Source organism: Gastrolobium bilobum, unplaced genomic scaffold (assembly GCF_033153095.1).
Source record: "Gastrolobium bilobum isolate Gb01-03AN ecotype WA unplaced genomic scaffold, APGP_CSIRO_Gbil_v1 utg8265, whole genome shotgun sequence".
NCBI classification, from domain to species: Eukaryota; Viridiplantae; Streptophyta; class Magnoliopsida; order Fabales; family Fabaceae; genus Gastrolobium; species Gastrolobium bilobum.
In genome coordinates, this window is record NW_026899064.1 from 110,350 (window position 1) to 137,586 (window position 27,237).

The 27,237-nt window shown below is 34.5% G+C and overlaps 3 protein-coding genes across 6 annotated transcripts; 2 read left to right on the forward strand and 1 right to left on the reverse strand.

Annotated features, from left to right (window-relative positions):
• The first annotated feature begins 4,550 nt into the window (after positions 1–4,550).
• Positions 4,551–9,299, forward strand: LOC133286787 (glucomannan 4-beta-mannosyltransferase 9). Of its 2 annotated transcripts, none has more exons than XM_061484238.1 (9): positions 4,551–4,895; positions 5,011–5,109; positions 5,241–5,493; positions 7,441–7,551; positions 7,736–7,872; positions 8,036–8,149; positions 8,239–8,438; positions 8,560–8,754; positions 8,892–9,299. In XM_061484238.1, exons 1-9 carry the CDS (start codon positions 4,566–4,568, stop codon positions 9,052–9,054), a joined length of 1,602 nt encoding a protein of 533 aa, XP_061340222.1. In that variant the 5' UTR covers positions 4,551–4,565; the 3' UTR covers positions 9,055–9,299. The 2 variants fall into 2 exon arrangements, with proteins under 2 accessions (XP_061340222.1, XP_061340223.1); XM_061484239.1 differs by having other exon boundaries at positions 8,560–8,730.
• A 2,488-nt stretch (positions 9,300–11,787) lies between these two features.
• Positions 11,788–15,640, forward strand: LOC133286826 (pentatricopeptide repeat-containing protein At5g12100, mitochondrial). 3 transcript variants are annotated; one of them, XM_061484314.1, is made up of 4 exons: positions 11,788–14,164; positions 14,298–14,369; positions 14,851–15,027; positions 15,105–15,640. In XM_061484314.1, exon 1 carries the CDS (start codon positions 11,801–11,803, stop codon positions 14,150–14,152), a length of 2,352 nt encoding a protein of 783 aa, XP_061340298.1. In that variant the 5' UTR covers positions 11,788–11,800; the 3' UTR covers positions 14,153–14,164; positions 14,298–14,369; positions 14,851–15,027; positions 15,105–15,640. The 3 variants fall into 3 exon arrangements, with proteins under 3 accessions (XP_061340298.1, XP_061340296.1, XP_061340297.1); XM_061484312.1 differs by having other exon boundaries at positions 14,851–15,640; XM_061484313.1 differs by having other exon boundaries at positions 14,328–14,369; positions 14,851–15,640.
• A 1,661-nt stretch (positions 15,641–17,301) lies between these two features.
• On the reverse strand, positions 17,302–18,434 carry LOC133286822 (peroxiredoxin-2E, chloroplastic). Its single transcript, XM_061484295.1, has one exon. It carries the CDS (start codon positions 18,298–18,300, stop codon positions 17,629–17,631), a length of 672 nt encoding a protein of 223 aa, XP_061340279.1. The 5' UTR covers positions 18,301–18,434; the 3' UTR covers positions 17,302–17,628.
• Between the last annotated feature and the right edge of the window lie 8,803 nt (positions 18,435–27,237).

The following is a 27,237-nucleotide window of genomic DNA, read 5'->3' on the forward strand; positions in this document are numbered from 1 at the left end:
ATGACATAATTTTGAGTTGAAAATTAAAAAATTGAAATAATAAAAACTATTACAATTTTAGAATAAATTAAAATTACAAATATACTATAATTTCTGCTCCAAAATAATGTTATTTCGGTGAATATTAGACAGATTTTTCTAAAATAATTTTAGAAAAATCAAACCAATAAATTAATTTATCGATTTAAGGACGAAATATATTAAAAGACTTTTAGGGCCTATAATTATGGAATGACATAATTTTGTGTTAGGCCTTCGTGGAAAATTACTTGGCAGAGAATATACTAAAATAGCAAATATTTTTTATTTTATTTTAGTAAATTATATTTTTTTAAATATTTTTTTGTTCTAGCTCCATATTTCTTTAATATGAGACGCACCAGCATCAATCTTATGCAATAACTGTATTTAGGCCTACAACGTGCAAATTATATTATTTATAATGAAAGAAAATAATAAACCAAAGAATGCCAGTATTTTTTTGGCAAAAAAATATTTGTGTAAAAGAAATATGTAACCACGTAACTATATATTGAATAGACAGACAGAGTGTTGTCAATCTTGCTGTTTTTAATCACATGCCGCTATGGTGCAATGTTTTCAAATAAAAAATATTGTAAAAATTGGATTGCTTAAAATACAAAAAATTTACTATAAAATTAAAAAATATATAAATTTAATAGTTACAAATCATTTAGGTTAATATTTAAACAATTTGAAACAGATAAATTTATATTAAAATATAAATTTATTTCTCTCAATCATCTGAATTTGAATTCATCCGTTTAAAATATTAAAAAATATTAATTTACCTGATAATTAATAATTAATATTATGCATAGCGATAAGCCGTATGGAAAATAATCCTTTCATATTTAATTTTAACATGATAATGATAAATTTCAAACATTTAATAACAGATTAAGAGTAACAAATTTGATGACCAAATTTATAAAATAAAAATATTTAAATTAATTGCTAAGGCTTGATTCACTTGATAAGCAATTTGTTTTATTAGCATCTTGAAAAATTTAACTAGATGATTCAATGTTATTTTTTTTTTTGCATACTATGCATAACATCACTATTCAGACATTAGCCAATATTATTATGTATGTGCATACCACTCGACTACAACACCACACATATACCTATACTTATACCTTAGCGTCAGGCTACAATACGATCCTCTTACACATAAGAATGACAATATTCAACATGATCCATTGACACAATACAAACGCGACACAAAAAATTTGTGTTTGGATTAACCTGTTTTTAAATTAACTGTCTTGACTTCAAGTTGACAAAAATTTATCCGAAAAAATTCGTGTTATATTGCATATCAATATGTGAATTTGAAATTAATCCACATAAATTTTCTTATAGATTATTCGTGTTGGGGTGTATTCCTCCATTTAATATTTGGTGGGCTAGGCATGCACCACATTTATAGATGCTTAATTCAATGTCAGAACAATCACCTCAATGAAAATAGATGTTACCCACCTCATTATTGATAAAGATTCTAGAAAAAAAGTATAGAGATTCTCTTCAACTTTATAAACATAAGAAACATTTTTATAATAGGTTAGCCCAGAGTCTGCCAAGTGAGATCAGTAAAAATCTTTGAAGAGAAATTTGAGTGTGAGACTTCTTTAGAAACGTACTCTATAACCACCATTGTTAGTAAAGTTTGAGTGTACCTCTAGTGTGACTAGAGAAGTTTGAGTCTTTTGTAATCATATTATTCATAGTGAAAGATTTTTTGGACTAGGTCCCATGGTTTTTACTTCTCTTCATTAAAGAAGGTTTCCACATTGAAATTTATTGTGTTTTTCTCTCCATCTTTCATTTCTGCAATTTGGCCGACCTGGTGACCTCAAAGTATCGAGCTATGAGCTCGATCTGCCGACCTTAGAATCGCTTCTGCGATAATTGAGGGACCTCATCCCAACAATTCGTGTCGTGTCGTGCCGTAAACAAGTTATTCTTGTCTGATCGTGTCATGCCAACTTATATAACTCAATTAATAATTAACTTATACAGCCTCAAAATAAATAAAAATTAGAAGAAGAAAATTACCCTACTTTAAAACGATACCATTTTAAGGTAACAAAAAATAATTTAATATCACGTAAAGAGAAACACTTTACCTTAATTTTTTTTTTTTTTAATAATTTGACAATAAATGACTGACCAGAAATATAAGAAAATTTCTATCAAATTGTAATATTTAGTTAAACGAGTTATGATAAAAAAAAAAAAGATATGTTCAATTGATATTATTATTCATATTTTAAATTGGGTTATCATAATTGAGTTTGACTTTTAATGTATTGTAAACGTAAAAGTTTAAACATCTCGTTTAATTATATATTATTATATTATGAAAAAAAGTGTAAAATTTGAGAAAATAGTTGAAGTCAAATTTTTAATAATATGACAATAAATGATTGAGTAATAATATAAAAAAGTAAAGGATTTTTTCAGGAGATAAATTATCTTTAGTGAGTCCAAAACACTTCGTTTTGGAACAGAAATCAAGGTATTTTTACAATTCTAATATATTGTAAGTTATATTAGTCTTTAACTCTTTATCATTATAATTTTATAATTCAAAATAACGTCATTTTGAGTTAAAAAAGATAACTTTATTTCTAGTACCCGGAAAAATACTTTCACCTAAAAAAAACAGTGAAAATGCAATTCATAGTTAAACGAGTTATTAAAAGGGAAATTATGGCAATTAATAATAGTATTTATATTTTAAAAACAGTTTTCATAATTGAGTTTGACTTGTCTGTGTTGTAAAAGTAAAAGTTTTACATTATCATTCAATTATATGTTATTATATTATTAAAAGAATGTAATTTTCGAAGTAATAATTAAAGTAAAGTTTTTTTAATAACATGATAATAAATGATTGATTAATAATAGAAAAACATTCATTGTGAAATGCGATTAATAGTCAAAGGAGTTATGAAAAAAAATAAAATTATGTGGCAATTAGTATTAGTATTTATACTTTAAAAAGGGTTGTCATAATTGAGTTCGACTTTTATGTACTGTAAACATAGGAGTTTTAAAATGACCATTCAATTACATATATATTATTATATTATTAAAAGAATGTAAATTTCGAAGTAATGTAAAGTGAGGTTTTTTTAATTATATGATAATAAATGTTGACTAGGAATATAAGAAGGGATTAGTATTTTTCATGTTGTATCTCAAATACATATAAAAGTATATGAGAGTCATATAAAAAGAAGTGAGAGAAAAAAAAAGGTCTCACATGCTTTTATGTGTACGTAAGAAATAAAATTATCTCCTATAATATGAAAAATATTAATCCCAAAAAAATTTATGGTGAAAATGCAGTGAAAAGTTAAACAACTTATGAAGAAGAAAAAAGAAGGAATCTGTATTCTCTCGTGTTAAAAGAAAATGACATAGTCATATAGAAAATCATAATCATACAAAGATGGATTAACGGTAATAAAGGAAGAGAAAAAAATATATATTGAAATATGTAATTATAAAATTATAATTATTGATTTATCTTTATATAATTATAATTTTCTCACATAATCATATTATATTTATTTTTTAACATAAGAAGATCAGTTTAAAAAAGAAGTTATGTACAATTAATATTAGTATTAGGCTATTCCCATAAGCTGGGAAAATTAAGGCAAATGATTAATACGTTTTTAAATTATTTGATTTCCATGTTTTTTTATAATATTATTGATTTCCCACCCTACCTTACCATGCTGTACTGCAGTTACTCCATTTTGTTTAAGCCGCACACTAGTGGTGTCCGAGACCTGAGGCATTGGGAGGGTAAATCCATTATAAAAGGCAAACTAGAGAGAGAATGCAAGACATTGCCCACATAGAGAGCTCCTAAAAACCAAAATAAAAACATCCTCTCCCATTTCTCTCTTACCTCTTCCTTCATTTCCTCTCTCGTCTTTTTTCTCTTTATTTTTATCATTTGTTTTGTTTGTAATTGTTCCTTTAGTTGCGTTTTCACATTTTCCTCTGTTCTCTGCTTCTGCTTTTTGTCAATGTGTTGTTTTGCTTAGGACTTTTGCTTCTCTCTTCATTTGATTATAGAAGCAGAGCAGGATTTGACTTTTCATAAAGTGTTGTGGTTAAGTTCTGGTCTTCATTTCAGGGGAAGCTCATTTTGGTAGTTGGCCAGTGAAAAGCAAAAATAAAATAAAATAAAAAATTATGTATTTTGAGATCTAGCATGGTTTTTTTCTTTTGCTCTCTTAGCTTTCTTTTGTGGGTTTTTTTTTGAGCTAGAGTGACTGACATTCCAGCTCTGCTTCCATTGTATTACGTGACAAAGAAGCAAAATAACAATTACGAAAAAGAAAATATTCCTACTTCTTTACCAAAGTTGATTCATATTTAAACCCTTTTTCGATCTAATCGTGTTTGTCCTCTACGGTTCATAGCTTGGCCTCAGCTTCCTATTCCTCTCTTCTCTTTCTTCCTTTGTTTTTTTTTTTTGTTTGGCATCCAATTACACAGTAAAAACTATTCAAATGGATCGCCTTTCTTCAACTACTACTATCCCAGATGCATTTCAAGGGGCAAAAGATGACATTACCATGCAGCTTGCATTCATTTGGAGTCAAATCAAAGCACCATTGATTGTCCCATTGCTAAGAATAGCTGTAGTTCTGTGCTTAATCATGTCGGTGATGATGCTCATTGAGAGGGTTTACATGGGCGTTGTCATTACTCTTGTGAAGTTATTTGGCAGAAAGCCAGAGAAACGTTACAAATGGGAGCCAATGAAGGATGACATAGAGTTGGGGAACTCTTCTTACCCAATGGTTCTGGTTCAGGTCCCTATGTACAACGAAAGAGAGGTTCTTGCTTTTTTCCAATTCGCTTTTCTTTTTCAGGTCCCTAAGTACAACAATTTTTAATTTTTTTTTGAACTCTTAAGCCTTGATTTTGAGTTTCCCTTGCTTCTGAGTGCAGGTTTATCAGCTGTCAATTGGAGCTGCATGTGGGCTTTCTTGGCCTTCAGATAGGATCATCATACAAATTCTTGATGACTCCACTGACACAACAATCAAGGTAAGTACTAAAAGCCATCATGGCAAAATTAGAACAATCTATTGAATGGTGTTTGTTATCCTACGAACAAAGCCCGAATTGGACAAACATTGATGATGTGAATGATTTGTGGCAACTGAACAAAATTGCAGGAGTTGGTGCAGCTTGAATGTCAAAGATGGGCAAGCAAAGGTGTTAACATAAAGTATGAGGTCAGGGACAATAGGAATGGATACAAAGCAGGGGCTCTCAAAGAAGGCATGAAACATAGCTACGTGAAGCTATGCGATTACGTTGCTATCTTTGATGCTGATTTTCAGCCAGAGCCTGATTTCTTATGGCGCACTGTCCCATTCCTTGTGCACAATCCTGAACTCGCCCTTATTCAAGCTCGGTGGAAATTCGGTAATTTTCTCTCTCTTTTTAAGTCTCAACAACAACAACAACAACAACTCTTTCCTTAATTTAGATTTCGGGTTCTCTTAATGGCGGCTTTCTTCGGATTAATCGATGTGTCTTAGATTAGATAGTAAGTTCTAAGAACAGAGCTTTGCTTTAAAAAAATTGTCGGTGAGTCTTTTTGGTTTTGGAAATGTTCAGTTTGGTTGGGGTTGAGTAGGTCCCACTTTGTGGTTGAACGAGAACGACCGTGTAAACATCACACAGTCTACCACCTTTAGTCTGAAGCCACGTATTCCTCTCTCATCGTTCTTTCACTTCTTTGTGTCTATGGGACCCACTCTTTCTACTACCCTCCAAAATATTATTATGCACAGAATAAGTGTTACTTCCTTCCTTTGTTTTTGTTGGGTGCATTTCCTTTCTTTGGTTTCTTTTGTCCCATGCTCTAGAAAAAAAAAGTGGAAATGGCAGATTAGTAAATCACTTTAATATTTATGGGGGACAGTCTGTCATGAAAAGTCATCAACGAACTGATAAATGATCAACCATGATATAATAATAATGGTTTTGGCGTATGTTGTCATGTCATGGCTATTGATTTATTTACAGGGAACTATATTTTTCAGGTTGCTCAACACATAAAAAAAAATTAGATGGGATCCATTAAAAATAACAATAATAAAAATAATTTCATCTATATTTTATATGTATATATATATATATATATATAAAATAAAATTATCTCATGTAACAAATATATTTCCCTCCATTTATAGCACAATAGGGTTTGGTTGTGTCTTTGTGTGGCCGAAATGTCAGATTTACACTGCACGGCTGCTTAACGGATGATTAAATTTGGAGGTAAAGGCCTGCGAAGTGCGAACCGTATAATTAATAAATGGATCATTGTGGTTACTTTGAAAAGTATGCGTAAGATTAATAAGCAACTAAGAAGGTAAAAAATTAAGTTTATTTAAGCCGTTAGGATTCATCTAACAATAAATGATTTAAATCATTTTGCATGAAATTATAGATTCCATCTTGTATTTCAACAAACACATATTTAAGTCAGGAGCTCTGAGTACCATGCATGAAATTATAGATTACATCTTGTATTTCAAGATTTAGTATTTGACATCTCTTTAATTGTAGTTATATAGTTATACGAGTACCATGCTATTTTACAACATGCTATACATAATTTTCATGAGATAATGATTATAAAAACATGATTAAAGCATAAATTTAAAAGCAACCATGCATATGATTAATTGAAACAATTACAAAAAAAAAAAAAAAAAAAGCTTTCTTTTTCAAAGAAATTTTATTCTCAAGTATGTGATCATATAATAAAAGAAAAAAAATAAAATGAAGATGATAATGTTTTGGAAAATTGTGCTCTCTGGGTGACTTTCAAGAGTGCTGAAGACTAAATGGGAAGAACTGAAGGACCACACACCACTAACCCAAAGAATGGTTTTGAGCATGTGCACTACCAAATTTTTTCTGTAGATTCGGCGTTTTGCTTTTAGCTAGTAAATTGAAGATTTTGGGCGGGTCCAAACATTATTGTTGTTGATTTCTGCTACCGCATAGGAGGGCAGTACTTGAAAGCTGCGTGTGTATTTCAAAGGGTATTTCTGTCTTATGAGAACAACACCGTTGTTGCTATTACTGTGGTTGTTGATGTTATCATTGTTCTTATTGTGCTTCTCCAACTTCTTTTTTTCCTCTATTTCTCTTCTGCTGCCTAAGGCAGTTGCATGTGCAAATTTAATGGTGGACCTTATTTCCTAGTCATTGTCTATCTCTACTAACCGACAGCTGAATTTATTTTCAACTCTCTTATTCTGCGAAATCAATTTAATTACATGATGACATTGCAAATTTAATGCCAGCTAGGGTGTTGAAGAGGCAATGATTTATTTATTTATTTTATTGTAATTTCAGTGAATGCCGATGAATGTTTGATGACCAGAATGCAAGAGATGTCACTGGATTACCATTTTACTGTGGAACAAGAAGTGGGGTCTTCCATGTACGCCTTCTTTGGTTTCAATGGTAATAAAATGATGGCAAATATTTTCACCTTCTACAATAAATAGTTGAAATAAATTCTGTCCATTTTCCTTTTAAGAAAAAAAAAAAAAAAAAAAGATTTTATGTGCAATAGTGTAAGCTAGCTCATGTTTTCTTGTGGGATGAAGATTTAGCTGATTTTTTGCACTCTTGTAAAATGATATAGGGACTGCGGGAGTATGGAGAATTGCGGCGCTGGATGAGGCTGGTGGGTGGAAGGATAGGACCACAGTTGAAGATATGGACCTAGCTGTCCGAGCCAGTCTCAAAGGATGGAAATTCTTATATTTATCCAACTTGAAGGTTCGCTTTCTTCTGAACTCAGCTATTATATATATTTCAATCCAAGTCAAAATGCTCATTCATTTACATGTTACCAATATTTTCATGTTAGTGAGAATTCTTGTTCAAACCAATGTGTTATCAATTTAAACCACTATGACTGGAGTTATTTATTTGACTAAAGGTTAAAAATGAATTGCCAAGTACTTTCAAGGCATACCGCTATCAACAGCACCGTTGGTCTTGTGGTCCAGCCAATCTTTTCAGGAAAATGGTCATGGAGATTATGAGAAACAAGGTAAGGATGCTTCCTTGAATGATCAGCAATACACAGGACAAAATATATTTGTTACTTACGCTCCAAATTCACATATGTGTCCACTGCAGAAAGTTTCATTGTGGAAGAAGATCCATGTGATTTACAGCTTCTTCTTTGTTCGGAAGGTCGTAGCACACATCAATACGTTTGTGTTTTATTGCATTATATTACCTGCAACTGTTTTGGTGCCTGAGGTTGCGGTCCCAAAGTGGGGAGCTGTCTATATTCCTTCTGTCATTACCATTCTTAATGCAGTTGGAACTCCAAGGTCTTGATCTTTCTCAAGTTTTCCTCTATAATCAAATCACATAAGCCAAAGTTGAGTTTAAAGACAAGGAACTTGTTTTACAAGTAAAACTTTGTTGAATGTTGTGTTTTCTCTGTTTCAGGTCACTCCATTTAATAGTATTCTGGATTCTCTTTGAGAATGGCATGTCTCTTCATCGAACAAAGGCCGCGATTATTGGTCTTCTTGAGGCTAGGAGGGTTAATGAATGGATTGTCACTGAAAAACTTGGAGATGCTCTCAAGGCTAAAGCTGGAGGCAAAGCACCCAAGAAGCCTCGATTCAGAATTGGAGACAGGTATAAAATGGGTATTCTTGGCTCAGTAATTTGATAGCATTACACTGATTTCTGAATAGTACATATTATATTATGACATTGGTCTGCTTGTGCTTACCTACCTACATTTGTGGTCTTGGTGTTCAAAATATGACTAGGATTCACTTGTTGGAACTTGGTGTCGGATTCTACCTATTCTTTTGTGGCTGCTACGATGTTATGTTCGGGAAAAACCATTTCTTCATCTACCTCTTTGTCCAAGCCTTAGCTTTCTTCATCATGGCATTTGGATACGTTGGCACCTTTGTTCCCAATTCCTAGAAGGACTTGGCAATTTCAGTTTCTGTGCCTTCAATATCAACGCGTTGTAGTAATATATGGTGTTTTCAGCATAGTTCTGGCAAATTACAGCTTCTTAGTATAAAACAAAACAAGTGGTGGTCATTCTTTAAGGTTTTTGCATAATCAGAGTCAGTGACAGTGACTCTAAAGAGTTAGTTTTCTTGTGAATATTCAGCAGGCAATTACGGAAGTTCTTCTTATGGAAGAGAAGTATACAGAATCGATCATCAGGGGAGCAAACATCTTTGATTGGATGTATTGTTTATAAGATTTTCTAGCTTTTTTTTTTCTCTTTTTAATTTTTTGAAAATGTTCTTCTGCTTTTCTTTTACATTATATTTGTTTGAAGAAATAAGCAGCTTCAAGAAATGGGATAAAATACACAAAGTTCCGTTTTGCATCTCCTTTTGTGTGTTCCCCCTCTATTTTAGTCAAATTTTACATAATTCGAATTGCAAGACACAGATTCTCTAATAGAAACAACCACCTTGTGAATGTTACACCGAAGAACGTGAATAGTTTTATTGGCTTGATTTATTTGATGAAAGAATTGATGGGAGACTCAGAGACTGAAGATTGGGTTACTTGTTCGCTCTAATCTCCAACCTTGTTGTATTCGCAAGAATACTGAGGAAAAAAAAAAAATTATTATTAGACAAGATTTCTATTTTCTAGTTAAAGGTTCTTGTAATTTCCTTTTATTTGCTTTCACTAAAGCCTAATTCCATATGGCACTAGACAGGAATTTATTTTAGGAATAGAAACATATACTAAATATGACAAGTGCTATTCGTTCATCACATTATAACATTTTTTACATCTCTCCCTCTGATTTTATTTCTAACTTTGAAAAAAACAAGAAATGGTAAGGAGAATTTCCCTTTTTTTCAAAGGAAAAATTATAAAGGAGAAAACGTATAAATGAATTATGAGTTGTATGAATAAGGGAAAAGATAAAAGATTTCAACAAGGACTTCTCAAAGCATGGCTTTTATTTTATTTTATTTTATTTTTATATTTATCGAATAAGGGGGAAAATAAAGATTCTAAACATATTTTTTTAAGGGGCAAGATATACTTATCACAAAAAATGTTTACCATCTTTACAATCAATCTAATCACCGTTAATTTTCATCAATCTAACGGTTATAATTTATTAATAATTGATAATTAATTAATAAGTACAACTCATAATTTTCAATAAGTAGAATTAATAATTAATTAATAAGTAAAACTTATAATCTAGATAAGTAGAATAACTTATCCCAATATAAATATTATAATAAATATATAATTATGACATAGTGGCAAGATTGTCACTCATGTTCATAGTTCATGAGTCACAAAGTGATTTCAGAATATCTCATGATGATTCTAATATTTCAATTATACTAACTTTCACAATTTAACAGAATAATTCAGCACGTGCCAATCATGAGTCAGACAGTACAGTGATTTAATCCAATTACCATTGGATTAACATTTTCTCTCTCTTCAAAAACTTTTTAACATTCTCTCTCTTTGATCCAATGGTGATTTGATAGGTAGTAAGGTGGTAGTTAACACTTTTGGTAGTCAAAATATCCCCCTCTTAATGTAATCCAACAATCTTATGACCGGAAGGTCCGTGTAGACTGTGTACAAAATAATAAAGGCTGGATATACTCAAAAAACAAAAAAGAATGGACGAAAAGGAATCATTTCGTGTGTTATTTAATATGACCATGTCATATAAGAAAATATTAATTGTTAATAATCAAATTGATAGTGATAATTTTATATTCTTATATTTTTTCTATCTCTTCGTTTATCACTATTAATCTATCATTATATGATTAAGATTTTCTCATATGATATAATGACATTAGTTAACACAAAAATAACAGCTATTTACATTCGGCTCAATAAAAAAAAATAGCTGAGAAATATCCACGATTTTATAACCGGAAGAAGATACAAATTGTGCCATGGAAAGAGTTGCTATTGGCTCCAAAACACCGACACGCTAAATTTTTCAAAATGTGTGTATCGGACACGTGTCCGATATGAACACGCTTTGACACGCGTTTAACACACAGTCAATATTTTGGGACACGTGGTCAACGCTTCGACACGCAGTCAATTTTTTTCGACACGCGGTCAACACTTCGACACGTATCCGATATGTTTTTTTTTTACTTCTTAATTTTATTTTTTAAACTAAAAATAAAAAAAAATTATAAATCAATTTTTTTCCGTTATGAAATTTACGTGAAAAATTAAAAAAGGTCCGAAAAATTATTTTTGTTTATATTTATGTTATGAAATTTGAATATTTGATTGTTTATATATTTTATTATAGACAGTTATATATATTAAATATAAATTATATTATATATATTAAAAATATTATTTAATATCAAAACGTGTACCATGTCGAAATATGACATTTTTTAGAATTAACGTATCGGCGTGTGATGTTGTGTCCCGTGTCAGTGTCGGTGTAGGTGCATCATAGGCTATTGGTAGGTGGTTGGTACTAACATTAATAGAAAAAAAAAACATTATGCCAAAAAAAAAATATATTAAAATAAAAATTAAAAACAAAAATACAGAAATAAATTGGGCCGAATGGAGCAGCCCGTCAACAATATTAACAATATTTGGGAGTGAGTATCGATGAGCAGAAAATTTGAATTACAGAACACAAGAGGTTTTTCCACCGCATACAACATACAAGGTGGCAATGGGATTGGGGAGGCGTTCTGCTCTTCATCTTCATCTTCATCTTCTTCCTAATTCACACCTCAACAACTCCGTTTCCTTCTTCTGCTCCCAATCACCCACACTCTCTGAACCCCACCCCCAAGATCACCAACGCCTTCAAAAGGTTCAAAAGCTTCAGTCTTTACTAGACCAGGGTCGCATAACTGCTGCTCGAAGGTTCCTCAAGTCCCTTTTTCTCTCCGGCAAACAATTCTCTTCTCCCTCCCAACTTCACGCATTCGTCTCCAAACCCCTCTTTTCAGACACCCTCTTATGGCTTTGCTCAGTTTCCAAAATGCTCAATGAAGCTTCCGAGTTGTACTCTTCCATGAGAAAAGATGGCTTTCTCCCTTCCACTCGTTCCGTCAACCGTTTGCTCCGAACTCTGGTAGCTTCCGAACAGTTCGAGAAAACTCTCACTCTGTTCGCTGACTTTGTGGAATTTGGTTTTCGACCCGATGTTGTCTCATACGGAAAAGCTGTTGAGGCGGCGGTGATGTTGAATGACCTCCATAAGAGTTTTGAGTTGATGAGTTCCATGGAAAGGGAAGGGGTTTTCCCCTCTGTTTTTGTGTATAACTTGGTATTGGGTGGGACGTGTAAAGTGAAGAGGATCAGGGATGCTCAGAACTTGTTTGATGAAATGATTAAGAGGAACCTGGTTCCCAATACGGTTACTTATAATACACTCATTGATGGGTACTGTAAGGTGGGTAAAATAGAGGAAGCTTTTAGCTTGAAGGAGCGGATGAAAGCTGAAAATGTGGAGCCTAATCTTGTGACGTACAATTGTTTGTTGAGTGGTCTTTGTGGTTCTGGGAGGATGGAAGATGCGAGGAAGGTTTTGCTAGAGATGGAGGGGAATGGTATTTTGCCTGGTGGATTTTCGTGTGTTGTATTTGATGATCATTCAGTGGGTGCAAATGCAAATGATAACGGTTGGTTAGATGGAAAAGGAGCAAGGATCGAAGAACGTACTTATTGTATTATGTTGAATGGACTATGCAGAGTAGGAAGGATTGAAAAGGCCGAGCAGGTTTTGGCCAAACTAGTGGATAATGGAGTTAGTCCAAGCAAGATTTCATATAACATACTGGTGAACGCATATTGCCAAGAGGGTGACATGAGGAAAGCTATACTTACAACTGAACAAATGCAAGAACGAGGATTGAAGCCTAGCTATGTCACTTTCAATACCCTGATTAACAAGTTCTGCGAAACTAGGGAGGTGGACCGGGCAGAGAGATGGGTTAAGAGGATGATCGAGAAGGGTGTTTCCCCCACCCTGGAGACTTATAACAGTTTGATTAATGGTTATGGCCTGATGCGCCATTTTGTTAGATGTTTCGAGATTCTTGAGGAAATGGAAAAGATAGGGATTAAGCCTAATGTCATCAGCTATGGTTCTCTAATAAATTGCCTATGCAAAGATCGTAAGCTTCTCGATGCTGAGATTGTACTTGCGGATATGATAGGTCGTGGGGTTTCTCCAAATGTAGAAATATATAATATGCTCATTGAAGCTAGTTGCTCCTCTAGTAAATTGAAAGATGCCTTCAGATTTTTTGATGAAATGATAAAAAATGGAATAGATCCAACTCTTGTGACCTACAATACGCTGATAAATGGACTCGGAAGAAATGGAAGGGTAACGGAAGCTGAGGATTTGTTTCTCCAAATGACTAGCAAGGGATATAATCCAGATGTAATAACGTACAATTCCCTGATCTCAGGCTATGCCAATTCAGTAAACACTCAGAAATGCCTTGAATTATATGATAATATGCAGACATTGGGCATAAAACCTACAATTGGGACATTTCATCCTTTGATCAATGCATGCAGGAAGGAAGGTGCGGTGACAATGGAGAAAATGTTTCAAGAAATGTTACAAATGGATTTGGTTCCAGATCGAGTTGTATATAATGAAATGATTTACTCTTATGCTGAAGATGGAAATGTTGTGAAGGCAATGTCTTTGCACCAACAGATGGTTGATCAGGGAGTTGATTCCGACAAGGTGACTTACAACTGCTTGATTCTAGCATGCCTTAGAGATAGAAGAGTTTCAGAAATAAAGTATCTTGTTGATGATATGAAGGCTAAAGGACTGGTTCCAAAAATTGATACTTATAACATTCTGATTAAGGGACATTGCGACTTAAAAGATTTCAATGGTGCGTATTTTTGGTATAGAGATATGTTTCACCGGGGTTTGCTTTTAAATGCCAGCATCTGCTATCAGCTGATATCCGGACTTAGAGAGGAGGAAATGCTGCAAGAGGCCCATATTGTATCCTCAGAATTGACTAGTAGAGGACTGAACAACTAGAAGACTGCCAAGGTAAACCCTTGCCCGAAATGTTCAATGAATATGATTGTTAAAGAAAGATAAGTACCTAATTTCATAGGGCCTAAAGTATATGTGTGTTGTACATTATCAATCATTACTTTTTGCTGATATTACATCTAAAAAGGGGGCTTGTTACCTTTGGAGGCGAAATCAGATACCCAGTGCAGAGAAGTTGAATAAACACAAGCTCAAAATGGTAAGGCTATTCTCAATCCTAATTGTTTTTTCACAATTCTTTTTAGTTATTGATAATTTTAATCTCTAAAAGCACGCCTAAATTGTTCTGTTTACACTGTATACAAGGCAATATATATATACATATATGTGTTCTCTCGATTGTTTATGTTCATTCCTAATTGATTTTATTAGATTAACACTCCTGATTAATTTGGGAGCCTCGTGACTGCCTTTTTTCAACGTTTTTTTTTCTAAAACATGTTATTCTCAGAGTAATTATACAAAGTACAAACACACCGAAAGCTTGGTATTGCTTTTTTCTTTTATTTAATTTAGTGTTTGCTGATTACAAGCATAAAATTATAATCATGTGTTTAGTAAAACATTTCATTGATGATATGAAGATTAAAGGGCTAGATCCAAAAAGTCATACGCACATACATGCTTGTTGAAGTACATTGTAACTTCAAGATTTCAATGGAGCGTAATTTTTGGTACAGGGAAAGGTATGAGAGAGGTTTCTGCCATATGCTGAACGGGAAGGTTACAGGATTCTCAATTTGTCTCCTCAAAATGTAGACTGAAGGTGGTGGAAAAAGAAAGGCTGAACCAGTGGACATTTTTAATCATAATTCATTGCTGATTTATGTGGAAACGAGCTTATTAAAGTTGGAGAGGTACGTTAAATAATCAATTTTGACGTTAAGATTTGGGAGTAATTTTTTCTGCTCTCAACTTCAAAGAAATATCGTAGGTCTTCATCATTAGAATAAAGGATCGTGCATCTCTTAGGCGAGTGTTATTGTTGATGGTTGTTTTTGTGAGGCTGAAATTCCACCTGAATTTGCGAAAAGGGAACAAATGGTAATAAATTTTCAGCTCAAACACTGGCATGGTGTCGCAATCTTGCCCGAATATGACAAGGATCAAAGGAAAGTGCTAGAAAGGTTTCAGCAACAAAGAGAATAATTCCAGACCTGTATTTTACATATCCTTACTTCTTTTGCATAGTGAAACGGCGTACAATTTTGTGGTGATTACTATATTAACTTCAGAACTAAGGTTGATATTCGAACTGCTCAACAAATTTAGCAGAGTTTGGTAGACTTGACTGACTCATAGAAACAGGTTGAGTGTGTCAAAGTAGAGTTTTAACCGGTAAGATAAAAAAGTTGTGTGTCGATTTTTGCGGGAGGTTAGGTTGTCTTGTAAACATCATTAGGTTATCTTGTACACATTGGAATGGGACAAATCTTGGAGTCCATTTTGTTCACTCCATCAATTTATACACATTAGCATATAGTTTTAAATAAATATAAGAGGAAGGATATTGTAAAAACTAATTAGTGTTACTACTACTCAATTTTATCGTTAGATCGATTATGTTGATCCAACGGTTATATTTATTTCCGTCTTTGTATGGTTATGATTCTCCATATTTAATACTTTATATTTATTTTTACCTTGTATGGTTATGATTTCTCATATTTAATGTTTTCACATTAAATATGAGGAATCATAACCATACAAAGATGAAAATAAATATAATCGTTAGATCCACATAGTCGATTTAATAGTGAAATTGATTGGTAATAATATTAGTAGTATCACTAATTGGTTATAACAATATCTTACCCCTAAATATAAATATCGTTCACTTGATCGCATATTTATAATTGTTAAGCGTTAACATGATAGTTAAGTATGGTTCATTATTTAACTTCATTAAAATTATTTTTTAGAATAAATGTTTAAATAGTGTAATAAATCGATAAGAAAGCAATGTAAAGAAGAATAATAAATTCTAAAATCAGTTACAAATTTTTTGAAAATTAGTCTACCCTACCCACTAAACTTCGATATCATCACCATTTTAAGTTCTGTATCTAATTTAAATTTGATCGAAGCATCTTGAAAATAACCAAGCATTTCGTGACGACAATGCATCCCAGTTTTCCGCATTGTGAATTCAACAGAGAAAGTGAAGTTTTGTCTACATTATCGGCTTTATGTTTCCGAATTATCGACAAGGGAACTAAGCTACCATCAATAATTGTCATACCATCAATACACAACCCTAAGCTTAGAAGAGATCACCAGTGTCAATCCTGAGTCATCTAACTGTTTGCAGTCCTAAAAAAACGCTTCACTAAAGTTCTTATTTACCCGTTCTTTAAAATATGATCAATTTGCTCAAGGTGCCACCTTCCAGAACCAAGAGTAAGGCAGTGCCCGTGGTGATATTTCAGATTATATTTTCTCAGAGTTCAACGGAATCCAGGGAATTGTTCGCTAATAATTCGAGGATGAAGAAACGTGGACGTGAAGAGAGTACTGGACAGTGGACACGTGTGTTTGGTACAAGTATTTCAAAAGGATTACTGGTAAACTTTCTTTGGTAAACGCAATTACCATGTTTGATAGAAGGATCAAAAATCAATTCCTGAATATCCAAAGATTACTGGTAATTTGATTTATAAAGAAAAGTCACTATTCAAATTATCAAAAATAATATGGTAATTCCGAATACCAAAGAAAGAGAAAACACAATAATAATTTTTGAGACCAAAATACCCTAACACACATAAAAACAACCTAGACCCAATCTATCAATTACAAAAGTAAAAATAGTTTGGAGTTATTTTTGTATATTTCGTGTAATCTTTACCCAATATTTCTGTTAATATTTTGGTGAACCAAACTCTTCTTTCTTAAGATTCCAAATAAAGTCAATTTCTATTGTGTAGAAAACAGGACCTGAAAACTTATGATGGGGAAGGGCATAAGTTCAAAATTGAATAATGAAAACACCAGGGTCATGGTTATATACTTCATAACTAGCAAAGATTACCAATTACTGAAGTTTCATGCCACATAATAGAGAAGAGCAACCAGTTACATCAGTGCATAAGAATTATAATTATGCAGCCTCACTAGATATAAAATAACGCTCAAATTATCAACATGCTATTCCATCAACCACTCAGCAATGTATGCAGACTAGGGTAGCTCAGCACAGTTCCATTAACCCCCAACTCAAAAAAAAAGTTTATACCTTTTTTAACTAAGAAAATAAAATATAAATCACCATGCAAACAAATCACCACATTTTTTCACCAGCACAAAGATATTATTGGCACAGATAACACCACCATAAGGCTCCATCAACATTATTAAGTAAGCCAAAGCTTCCTAAACCGATTTAAAAAAAGGAGTAAGTGGAGTTTGGAGAAAAAGTAATGGTGAGAGAGAGGAAGAAGAAGAAATACAACAACAAATCAGAGAACTTTGAGGAGATCATCAGCACCGCTGAAGGTGAAGGCACCACCTTCCTCCAAATTGAAGAGCTTCACAACTCCATCCTCAGCCAAGAGCGCGTAACGCCTCGACCTAACACCCAACCCAACAGGCTTATCACTCAAATCAAGCTCGCACCCAATGGCTCTGGTGAACGTGCCATTGCCGTCAGACAACAATAGCACCTCGTCGTTCACCTTCAGGTCCTCCTTCCATGCCTTCATCACGAACGCGTCGTTCACCGAAATGCACGCGATTGTGTCCACCCCTTTCGCCTTCAGCTCCGCTGACTTCGAAACGAACCCAGGCACGTGCTTCTGCGAGCACGTGGGGGTGAACGCGCCAGGAACAGCGAACAATATCGCCTTCTTTCCCTTGGTCAGCTCCGACACGGTGGTCGTCTGCACCTCGCCGGCGGAGTCCAAGTAGGAGAAGGTGGATTCCGGAAGCTTGTCGCCGACGCCGATTGTGGCGGAGATGGTGGAGGAGGAGGAGGATGATGATGAGAATCTGAGCGGTTTGGGGTGACGGCGGTTGTTTATGAAGGTTAGGGAGAATTTCGATGAGAGGGTTTTCGGTTGTAAGAGAGATGCGGTGACGGCCGTGGAAGAGAGAGAGTGGGTGAGCCTCGACAAGGTCAGAGAAGCGGCCATTGCAAATTTGGGCGAAGAAATCGAGAGAGAGAGTGAGTGAATGAAATGGTGAGTGAAGAGAGAGAGAGAGAGGCTTCACTCGCTTCAGCCCAAAACTAGGTTAGGTTACTTAGGTGCTTGATTTTTTGCCCAACATTTCATTTAATTTACTTAAAAAAAGATAATATTTTTATTTGGTAAATCCAGAATTTATATTAAAAATTACATTTTCAAATCGAAAGTAAGACGACAAAAAGATAGGGGTTGATATTTTTATAATCATATTCGTTGTACATCGTCGAGGACCCAGGCTTTGGGAAGATTCTTAAGCATATATAGGAGTATCCGTCTCTTTTTGTAATCTTCTTTTTCGGTTATGATATATGGCATTTGATTTTTCTTCTGTATTTTTATCTGAGCATCCTATCAATTTGTGGTCCATCAACCAATGTGCCAAAACCGTAACACCGCCAGCTTTACTGTGCATGAGATACAAAGTTGTGGCCCAATCTAAATCTGTTCCATCTATCCACAGTAAGCTGAGAATAAGAGAAAAATCACACGAAATGAGAGAAGCCAATAATAAAAAAAAAAAAAAAACTAATCTTATGTTAAACAAAATCAGGATTCAATTTTATTTTTTTATTTTTTTATTATTTTTAGGACTCATCTTGATTTTGTTTCCCTAATTACACGATGCTAGTAGTGAAGTTTGATGGTTGGTGTTGTTATTTGTCCCTGCGCTTTGCTTAAACCTTGTTTGCTTTTTGAATGCTTTCTTTTTGTATTTCATGCACCTAGCATCACCAAAGCACGGACACGCTTCATTTTCAAAATTTTGCGTCGTCTGAGGTCAATATTTGAGGACACGCGGTTAACTCTCCGACACGTAGTCAACTTTTTTCGACACGCGGTCAACTCGGACACGTTTTTTTTTTAAATTTTATTTTATTTTGTTAACTAAATATAAAAGAAAAAATTTATAAATTAATTTTTTTATGTTATGAAATTTAACATGAAAAATTAACAAAATACAAAAAATTATTTATATTTATATTTATATTATGAAATTTAAATATTTGATTGGTTATATGACTTATTATGGACTCTTATATGTATTAAATATAAATTATATTATATATATTAAAAAAATTATTTAATATCAAAACGTGTCCCAACGTGTCGAAATATGACATTTTTTAGAATTAACGTGTCGGCGTATCGTGTCGTGTCCCGTGTCCCGTGTTTGTGCATCATAGGCTAGCATTTCTTTTTTTTCTTTTTTTTTAGTATTTATGAGGGGCTCAAGCCCAAAAAACAGAACAAAGCTACATATCAGTAGTCTTCTTCTCTACTAAAGGTCCCAAACCAAGGGGAACACTACGAAAGACCACAAAGTTTTATAAAAGTTAAACGTGGACTTAGCAATCCAGTCTGCACAAGAATTCCCCTCTCCTCGAACATGAAGCAACACAATGTGCCAATCTTTCTCCAGCCAGCTCTAAATAGAATTGTTTAAGGAAAAGCATGCATTGTCGTCTCTCCTGGTAATAAGCGCCTGGATAGCCTGAAGAGAGTCACCATCTACAATGAGGTTCTGGGCTTTCATTTTCCAGGCAAATTGAAGCCCCTTGAGAATCCCCCAGAGCTCTGCTGTCAACGGGTCACAGCTGCCAATGTTGTACATGAACCCAGAAATCCATCTACCTTGATCATTCCTAATGAGGCCCCCACATGAAGCTTGGCAGGGATTTTTCTTCATAGCAGCATCTACATTCAGCTTCCACCAGCTAGTTGGGGGAGGCTTCCACTTCACTAGGTGCCTCTCCAAAGGGGCTGATCTGCAAGAGCCGTTCTTGTCAGCAGCATCCCTTATTTCCATGATGTGATTCATGATGAAAATAAGAGGGTTGGCAGGTCTGACAAAGTGAGCTTCATAAATCTCTTTGTTTCTCCAGTTCCATAAGAACCAAGAGGTAATAGTGAAGATGTCTTGCCAATCAAGGGGCTACGCATGAGGCCACCCTTTAGTCACGTTCTTGCGGATCCACTATTCCTGGTGCATATACAAAAAGTCGTTGGAAATATTACCTGAGAACCAGAATTTCCAAACAGGGATCACTTTTTTACAGTCACGCAAAACATGCATAATGTCTTCTACTTTATCCAGACACGTATGGTAGAAGGGGGACCCTCCCTAGTTAGTTGTGACGTCTCTGGTAAGAATTTGACCATGAAAAGTAAGCCAGATGAAATGGCGAAGACGTTGTGGGCCTTGCCATTTCCAAATAGATCCTCAAATATGATCACTGGTAATAGATTCAAATCACATGATGGTGTTGTAAGCATGTTTAACAATGCTCTTGGTCTTCGAATTGCTCCTCTACACTAATTGATCTGCTTCCCCATCTGCTAAAGGAGGAATGAATGATCTTATTTGATTAACCATTTCCTATGAAGCATTCTTTGAAGGAATTCCAGGTGCCAGCCACCAATGTCCAAGTACACTAAGTCAACAACTTTTGCCTCCAAACTCGTAGAGGGGAGATTGGATAAGCAGTACTCACTGATGGGATATTCGAGTTGCGTCCACCGATCCGTCCAGAAATTGATATCTTCTCCATTATTCACTTTCCACTTCAAACACTCCCGCAAAACATCCCAGATATGGCATAAGCCTTTCCACAAATGAGAGTCATAGGGTTGGCATGATGTACAACGTCTGACGTCTAGCTTCCTTTCATACTCACCCAACAGCACAGAACCCCGAGAGCATGTTTATTGTTCAAGATCTGCCAAGCCACTTTAAACAGGAAAGCTTCATTATGGGCCTTTAGGTTATGGATGCCTAGACCTCCAACCAACACGGGTTTGCACAAGTTACTCCAAGCAACCAGATGGACCTTTTTCTTATCGGCACAATCACCCCAAATGAAGACTCTTTGAAGCAAGTTAGGGATGGATTTTGTAAGACCCCCTTTTTTATTTAAAAAAAGGAAAAAAAAAGATAGACAATATGATGTGTTAACTACTCCCACCATTTCATCTTCACACCACATTTCCCTTCATCGTCAAACCTCCTATTCTTTTTCCACAAGGAAAAGCTTGAATTACTCCATTTCTTTACCACCCCAACCTAAAGCTTCGTTGATAGCTCCATCCTCTAACCAAAATTTTCACTAATCATTATGAGTTCTTCCATGCATGTTAAATGTAACACCTCGTGTATACCCGGTTTGTTATCATGTCATCGTACTAAGCCACACTTAATTAAAAATGAGGAATAAACTTTTTCTTTTCAATTATGACGTCATTAACAATTACCAAGTTGATTACTTAACCTTTTAAAACATTGCATGTATGTAATTGCGAATAAACAGCTATCTACATTGAATAACCTCAAAATATAAATATGTGAGTATCTAAGTCACGGAACTACAACATGTAGTTCGGACCATAATCCTGATACAATTATACAACTCAATACTAAAACAATACAGAGTCAGTCATTCTAGCATGGACAACCCCCATGCTCACCAAATAAGGCAACAAGCCCAACCGAGTATCAACAATAACAACATAATCATAAAGATAGAACATGTCAGCATCCAAGAATAAAAATATAATCAGCAATATCTAACTCAGTTCCGGCCTCCTGCCGCCCGAGGTCTCAACCCCCGAGTTACCTGAACCTGAAATATGTGTCCCAAACGTGGGGTGAGATCTCTAAACAGCAATCTCAGTAAGGCAAGGGGTCCTCAAGGATTTCTCCACCACAAGCTCACTTACATGTGCAATATAAGTTCTAAAAGTAATATACAATATCAGTTCCAAAATAAGTGCAATGCAATAGATAATCATGTCATGTGTGTCAAGATTTTCTACTGGCCAGAGAAATACGGGATTTATATACATCTATTACCCACCTTTAGTGCAAGATGCCACTTGCACCCACCCACAGAATCACCGTATCATATGATGCCACGTACTCAGGCTTACCGTCTAGATGGAACAACACATGCATATTATAAGGCCCTTGCACATAACAACTCAACAGCATTTCAAAATCAATACATGAAAACACATCATGCATATAAACCATTCCCCCATGGAGTATGGTGGAACCAACAATGGCTAAACCGAGAACACGAAAGCTTACCTCGCAAGCTAACTATCCAAGACAAGCTCACACTAGCTCAATGCCCATTAACAGCACAATCATAATTTGTTTATGCAATAATTAATCATCAATAATCATTGCTCAAGATTCCATTAAGTGATTAAGGCTTTCCAACTCATTTTAAGTCATTTCATGCAATTTCTGCATGAGGTATTTGAATACTCCTCGATGAGTATTCGAATATTCCATGCCTCCAGAAAGTATCCGAATACTTTCACTCAAGTATTCAAATACCAAAAGGTATCCGAATACTTTTCCCCCAGTATTTGTATACCACCAGGTATCCGAATACAAAAATCACAGTATTCCCCAGTATTCGAATATTTATTCAACGGTATCCAAATATTTTTCTTCCCAGAAAAGTATCCCAATACTCCTGCAAGAGGTATTCGACTACCACATGACAAGTATTCGAATACTACACGAAAAGTATTCGAATACTCATCAGACGGAATGCAAAAACTCGAACTTCCCTCTGCAAAATCCCATTTTTAAGGGTCCAAACGTGATTTGGAGTCCAATGACTCCATAAACAGATGTTCATTAACATGTTATAGACTCAGAATCTCAGTCATTAGCTCAAATGATCAAAGTTACACTTTTTAATGGATTAAACAAGCTTAAATCATGAAAATGACAAAGAGGTGGTCATGGTATACCTCAAGAGTCTCCAACTCAGAAAAAGACTCCTCCTTGGAGCTTCCAACAAAGCTCAAAAGTTCTGGCTTAGAAGAACCACGAATTCACACCAAAAGCTTAGACCTTCACCATCAAAATGGCTTCTTGGAACCTCAAGTGTTAAAAACAAGGTTCCCTCCCCACAAAACAGTGAGCTCAGCCTTCCCACACTCAACCTAGAGGCTGCAACGACTCAAAACAGGATGGATCTCAACCTCACAAGGTTTACTCTCAATATCTATGGTGATTCAACGAAGAGACTAGGAAGAGAATGGCCACTTGGCTCTTAAGGTGAAGGGAGACAAGCAATGGAACAGTGCCAAAGGCTGGTCAGCCTCCAAAGGTCACGTAGCAAATAGAAAAATGCCTAGGGTTATGTGCAAAATGTGTATATATAGGCACTTAAGTTTTAAACACACTGTATAAGAACTAATAGCTACGATTATCATTTTAATCTCAAACTTGGGATTCTGGACCTACTCATTTTTCTAAGATTTGTTATATTTCTATTTTATTTTTCGCAGTACTTTTCCGGTACGCGCTTTTACTTAGCCAGTATCAGTTCTGGCACCAGTTCTCATTATTTCGACTTAAAACTTGTTTTGCTAGTCCTATATATTATTCTAGTGACATAGATATACTTTTCATAATTTTTCGGGATACTTCATCGGTACACATTTATACCTTGAAGCAGAGCCGGTATCTGCAATTTTCGTGAGAAAAGAGACTTTCAACATTCTTAACCACTTACCATAATTATTTAAGTCTTATCATAATTATTAGGGTCAGTTATGAAATTATCTCATTAATCACATAATTAATTGATTAATTTCCTAAATTAACGGTGCGGGTTCTTACATCAAATATTATTGGGGAGAAATAGACTGAGAAGCTTGCTACTGATCTCTTTGTGGAGGAGAAGACAAGGACCGAAGCAAAGTCGAGTTAATTACAGCCAAGCTACAAGGGAGAAGCAAGAGATAGAAAGTTCAAGAAGGTTGAATCTTCAAAAGGTAAGTTATAGGACTATCTTGTCTACTCTATGAATAATCTTGGAAGTATGCTTTGGTTGAGACATGCAAGCCTCCGATGCTGCAGGGATTGTTTCTAGAGCATAAGCATTGATGTTGCATTAAAGCTTTGTCCATGCATTCATGTATGTAGTGGTGGAGATCATCTTGTATGCATCTGTCGCACGTACATCTCTCATTTAGAAATTGACATGTGGATTAATTTTATTTTATTTTTTGTCCTCCATACGAAAATCACAGATAAAGCTCATTTTTTATTGGTTGGTCGCAACAAATGCAAGGTGCAACAGATGTACAATAGATATTTCAATAGTGGTGATGATAAATCACACATTAGATTCTTGGAATTGTGTAACCTTTAATGCATTCGTGTCTTCTGGACTTGGGAGGCATATTAGCTTTTGATGGGATTGATCTTGGTGGGGTTTTTGGACTTGAGAACCCATGGTAGTTGATGCAATGGAAACTTGCATTTTGCTTATGCTCGCTAACGTTTCTCGTCGTAGCATGCATTTATGTGAGAACATGCTCTCTGGAGTTGTTCATTTAACTAGCTTGCTCTAGCGAGATGTCCCCTGTGACTACACTCTCTCAGGCCTTCCTCGCTGGTGCAGCTCGCTTCAGCGAGCAGCCCAACGATGGTGTCTATGACATAAAAATTGCTAGATTGCCATTGTTTTGAGAATTTTGATATATATATATGGTAAAATCATTTCTGCAGCCGCTTTGCGTACAACAACGACAGGAGTATGGTTATGATTTTCCACATTTAATGCTTTCATCTTTTGTATGGTCATGATTCCTCACATTTAATGCTTTCATTATTTGTATGGTCATGATTCCCCGCATTTAATGCTTTCAAGTATATGTATGGCAAGTATTTGATTACTGCATGTACAGCAGCTGCAGAAATATAAATCCCTATATATATATATATAGTTGTGGGCATATGCCTAACAGTTATCAGGTACCGGTTACAGTTACGAGGGACGCCTCACTATGTTTGAGCTTAATAAACCTACATGTCCATAATGGACGGGCACATACAATAGCTTTCGGGGAGTCTTTAGGACCATACAATAACTTTAGACGATTAGCCATTATATGTGTGTGTGCGCGCGCGTGCGCGTATGAATATCCTCTCTTAAGGAAATCTCTCCAAATCTGTGATTATGAGACAATGTCGATTAGGACATATTTTCGAGTTATCGTAAAGTATGCTTCATAATTTTATAATTTACTGGGATTCACGTCTCATACTATTGGGGTTCCTGTCATTTCAGAAAACCAACACAAAGGTAGCAAGTGACACTTGATTTTAAAGTCCGTGCTTGATGTACTTTTAGTTGTCTTCATGTTGACCTCTTTGAAAAGCACTTTAGGCTGAAAATTAGTAATTAAGAGTTATTTTGCACATAAGGAGCCTTGTAGAGTTTATTTATGTATTTTGTTGAGTTGGTACGTTACAAACCAATTTATGAATGTGCAAGGCAACTTTGAATTTATTGTCATGTGATTTTTCTTCAATCTTGTACTAAGTGTGTAAATTTTGGTTTTTGTATATTTATTCCAAGTGTCTTGTACTTCCTCAACGGGGTGCGACAGATTTTATTGTGCATAATTTGACATTGATAATGAGCCAACTTGGTTTGCATTGATCCGGCTTACAACAAGTTGATTATAAAATTGTAGGATGAGGATGCCTTGTATTTTAAGTGGACTAACAAAATGCGAGGGCTTGCCCAAGTTAGCTTGTCAGTTTTGCAAGATGACTAACCAACGTGTCAAGTTTTTTGGTTTTCCTTTTCTTTCGTTTTTTAAGGGAAAACTTCATAAATCCCCTGAGGTTTGCTTCTAAATCATTTACACCCTTGAAGTATTTTTTTTTATCATCTATCCTCTTGTGCTTTGATTTATAATCAATTACTCCCTCCACTTGTTTTCCATCCAATTTTAACTAACGGTATTAAAGTTTAAACAAAATTAAAAAAAGCCAAAATCTATGACATCATTCATTCAATTCAAAAATTACATAGGTACTGTATAAATCTGACACCGAAATCCCCACACATGTTGCCATTAAGAATAAAAGTAGACTTAATCACTTCTTCCATATGATTTATGTAAAACCCCTGCATTGCATATATAGATAGTCGAAATACATGTAGGTGTTTAGGATGAAAACAACAACCAAAACAAACTCCTGAAAAAAGTAGCCAAATTTTTTGTTGAGAATAGAACATAGTCATATACCATGTTACACCGACACCGACACAGGACAGGAGATACGACACGACACGTTAATTATAAAAAATATTAGATTTTGACATGTTAGGACACATTTTCATATTAAATAATATTTGTAATTTATGTAGTTTATATTATATTTAATATTCAATAATTTAACAAAAAAATAAATCCAAACTTATAATTCCCATCAATTTTGCAAAGAAACGTAAAATATCCCAAATATTTATATTAAACTCAATAAAATGGTAATCGCAATCCAACGAATCTAATAGTTGAAACTAAATACGCAACACAACACAAACTTTGAACCCCTTTTTGAGTCTCTGCAATGTCTGTTAAAGTGTCGGGGAGTGTCGATAAATGTCAGACATGACACATCAAGGTTTTTAAAGTATCGGTGCATCACAGGTTATATACTCATACAACTCAGTATAAAAAAAAGAAATATGAAAATCAAAGTCAATCTACTCCCAAGTCACATCAATAATTATGAATCGAAATTTCTTATAGCTTTTCTCAACTGAAAAGACTAGAAAGTTCATCGTACAGAGCAATTAATTATATGACAGGATTTAACAGAGTAGGAAAATGTCTACAAACTTCAGGGCTTTATAAACTTTATATCAGCTATGAAGTTTGATCTAGAGAACCAAAAACAAAAAACACTACTTAGTCCAACTTTGTTTATACATTAGATAATAATTGTCACATTGCAAAAGTTATTTGCAAATAGTCCCCAAAGATAAGCTTCACCCTTTTATTAAGAAAAGCGAAGGCAACAAAGAACCAGGGCTTAAAGCAATCATCCTGAATTCCTGA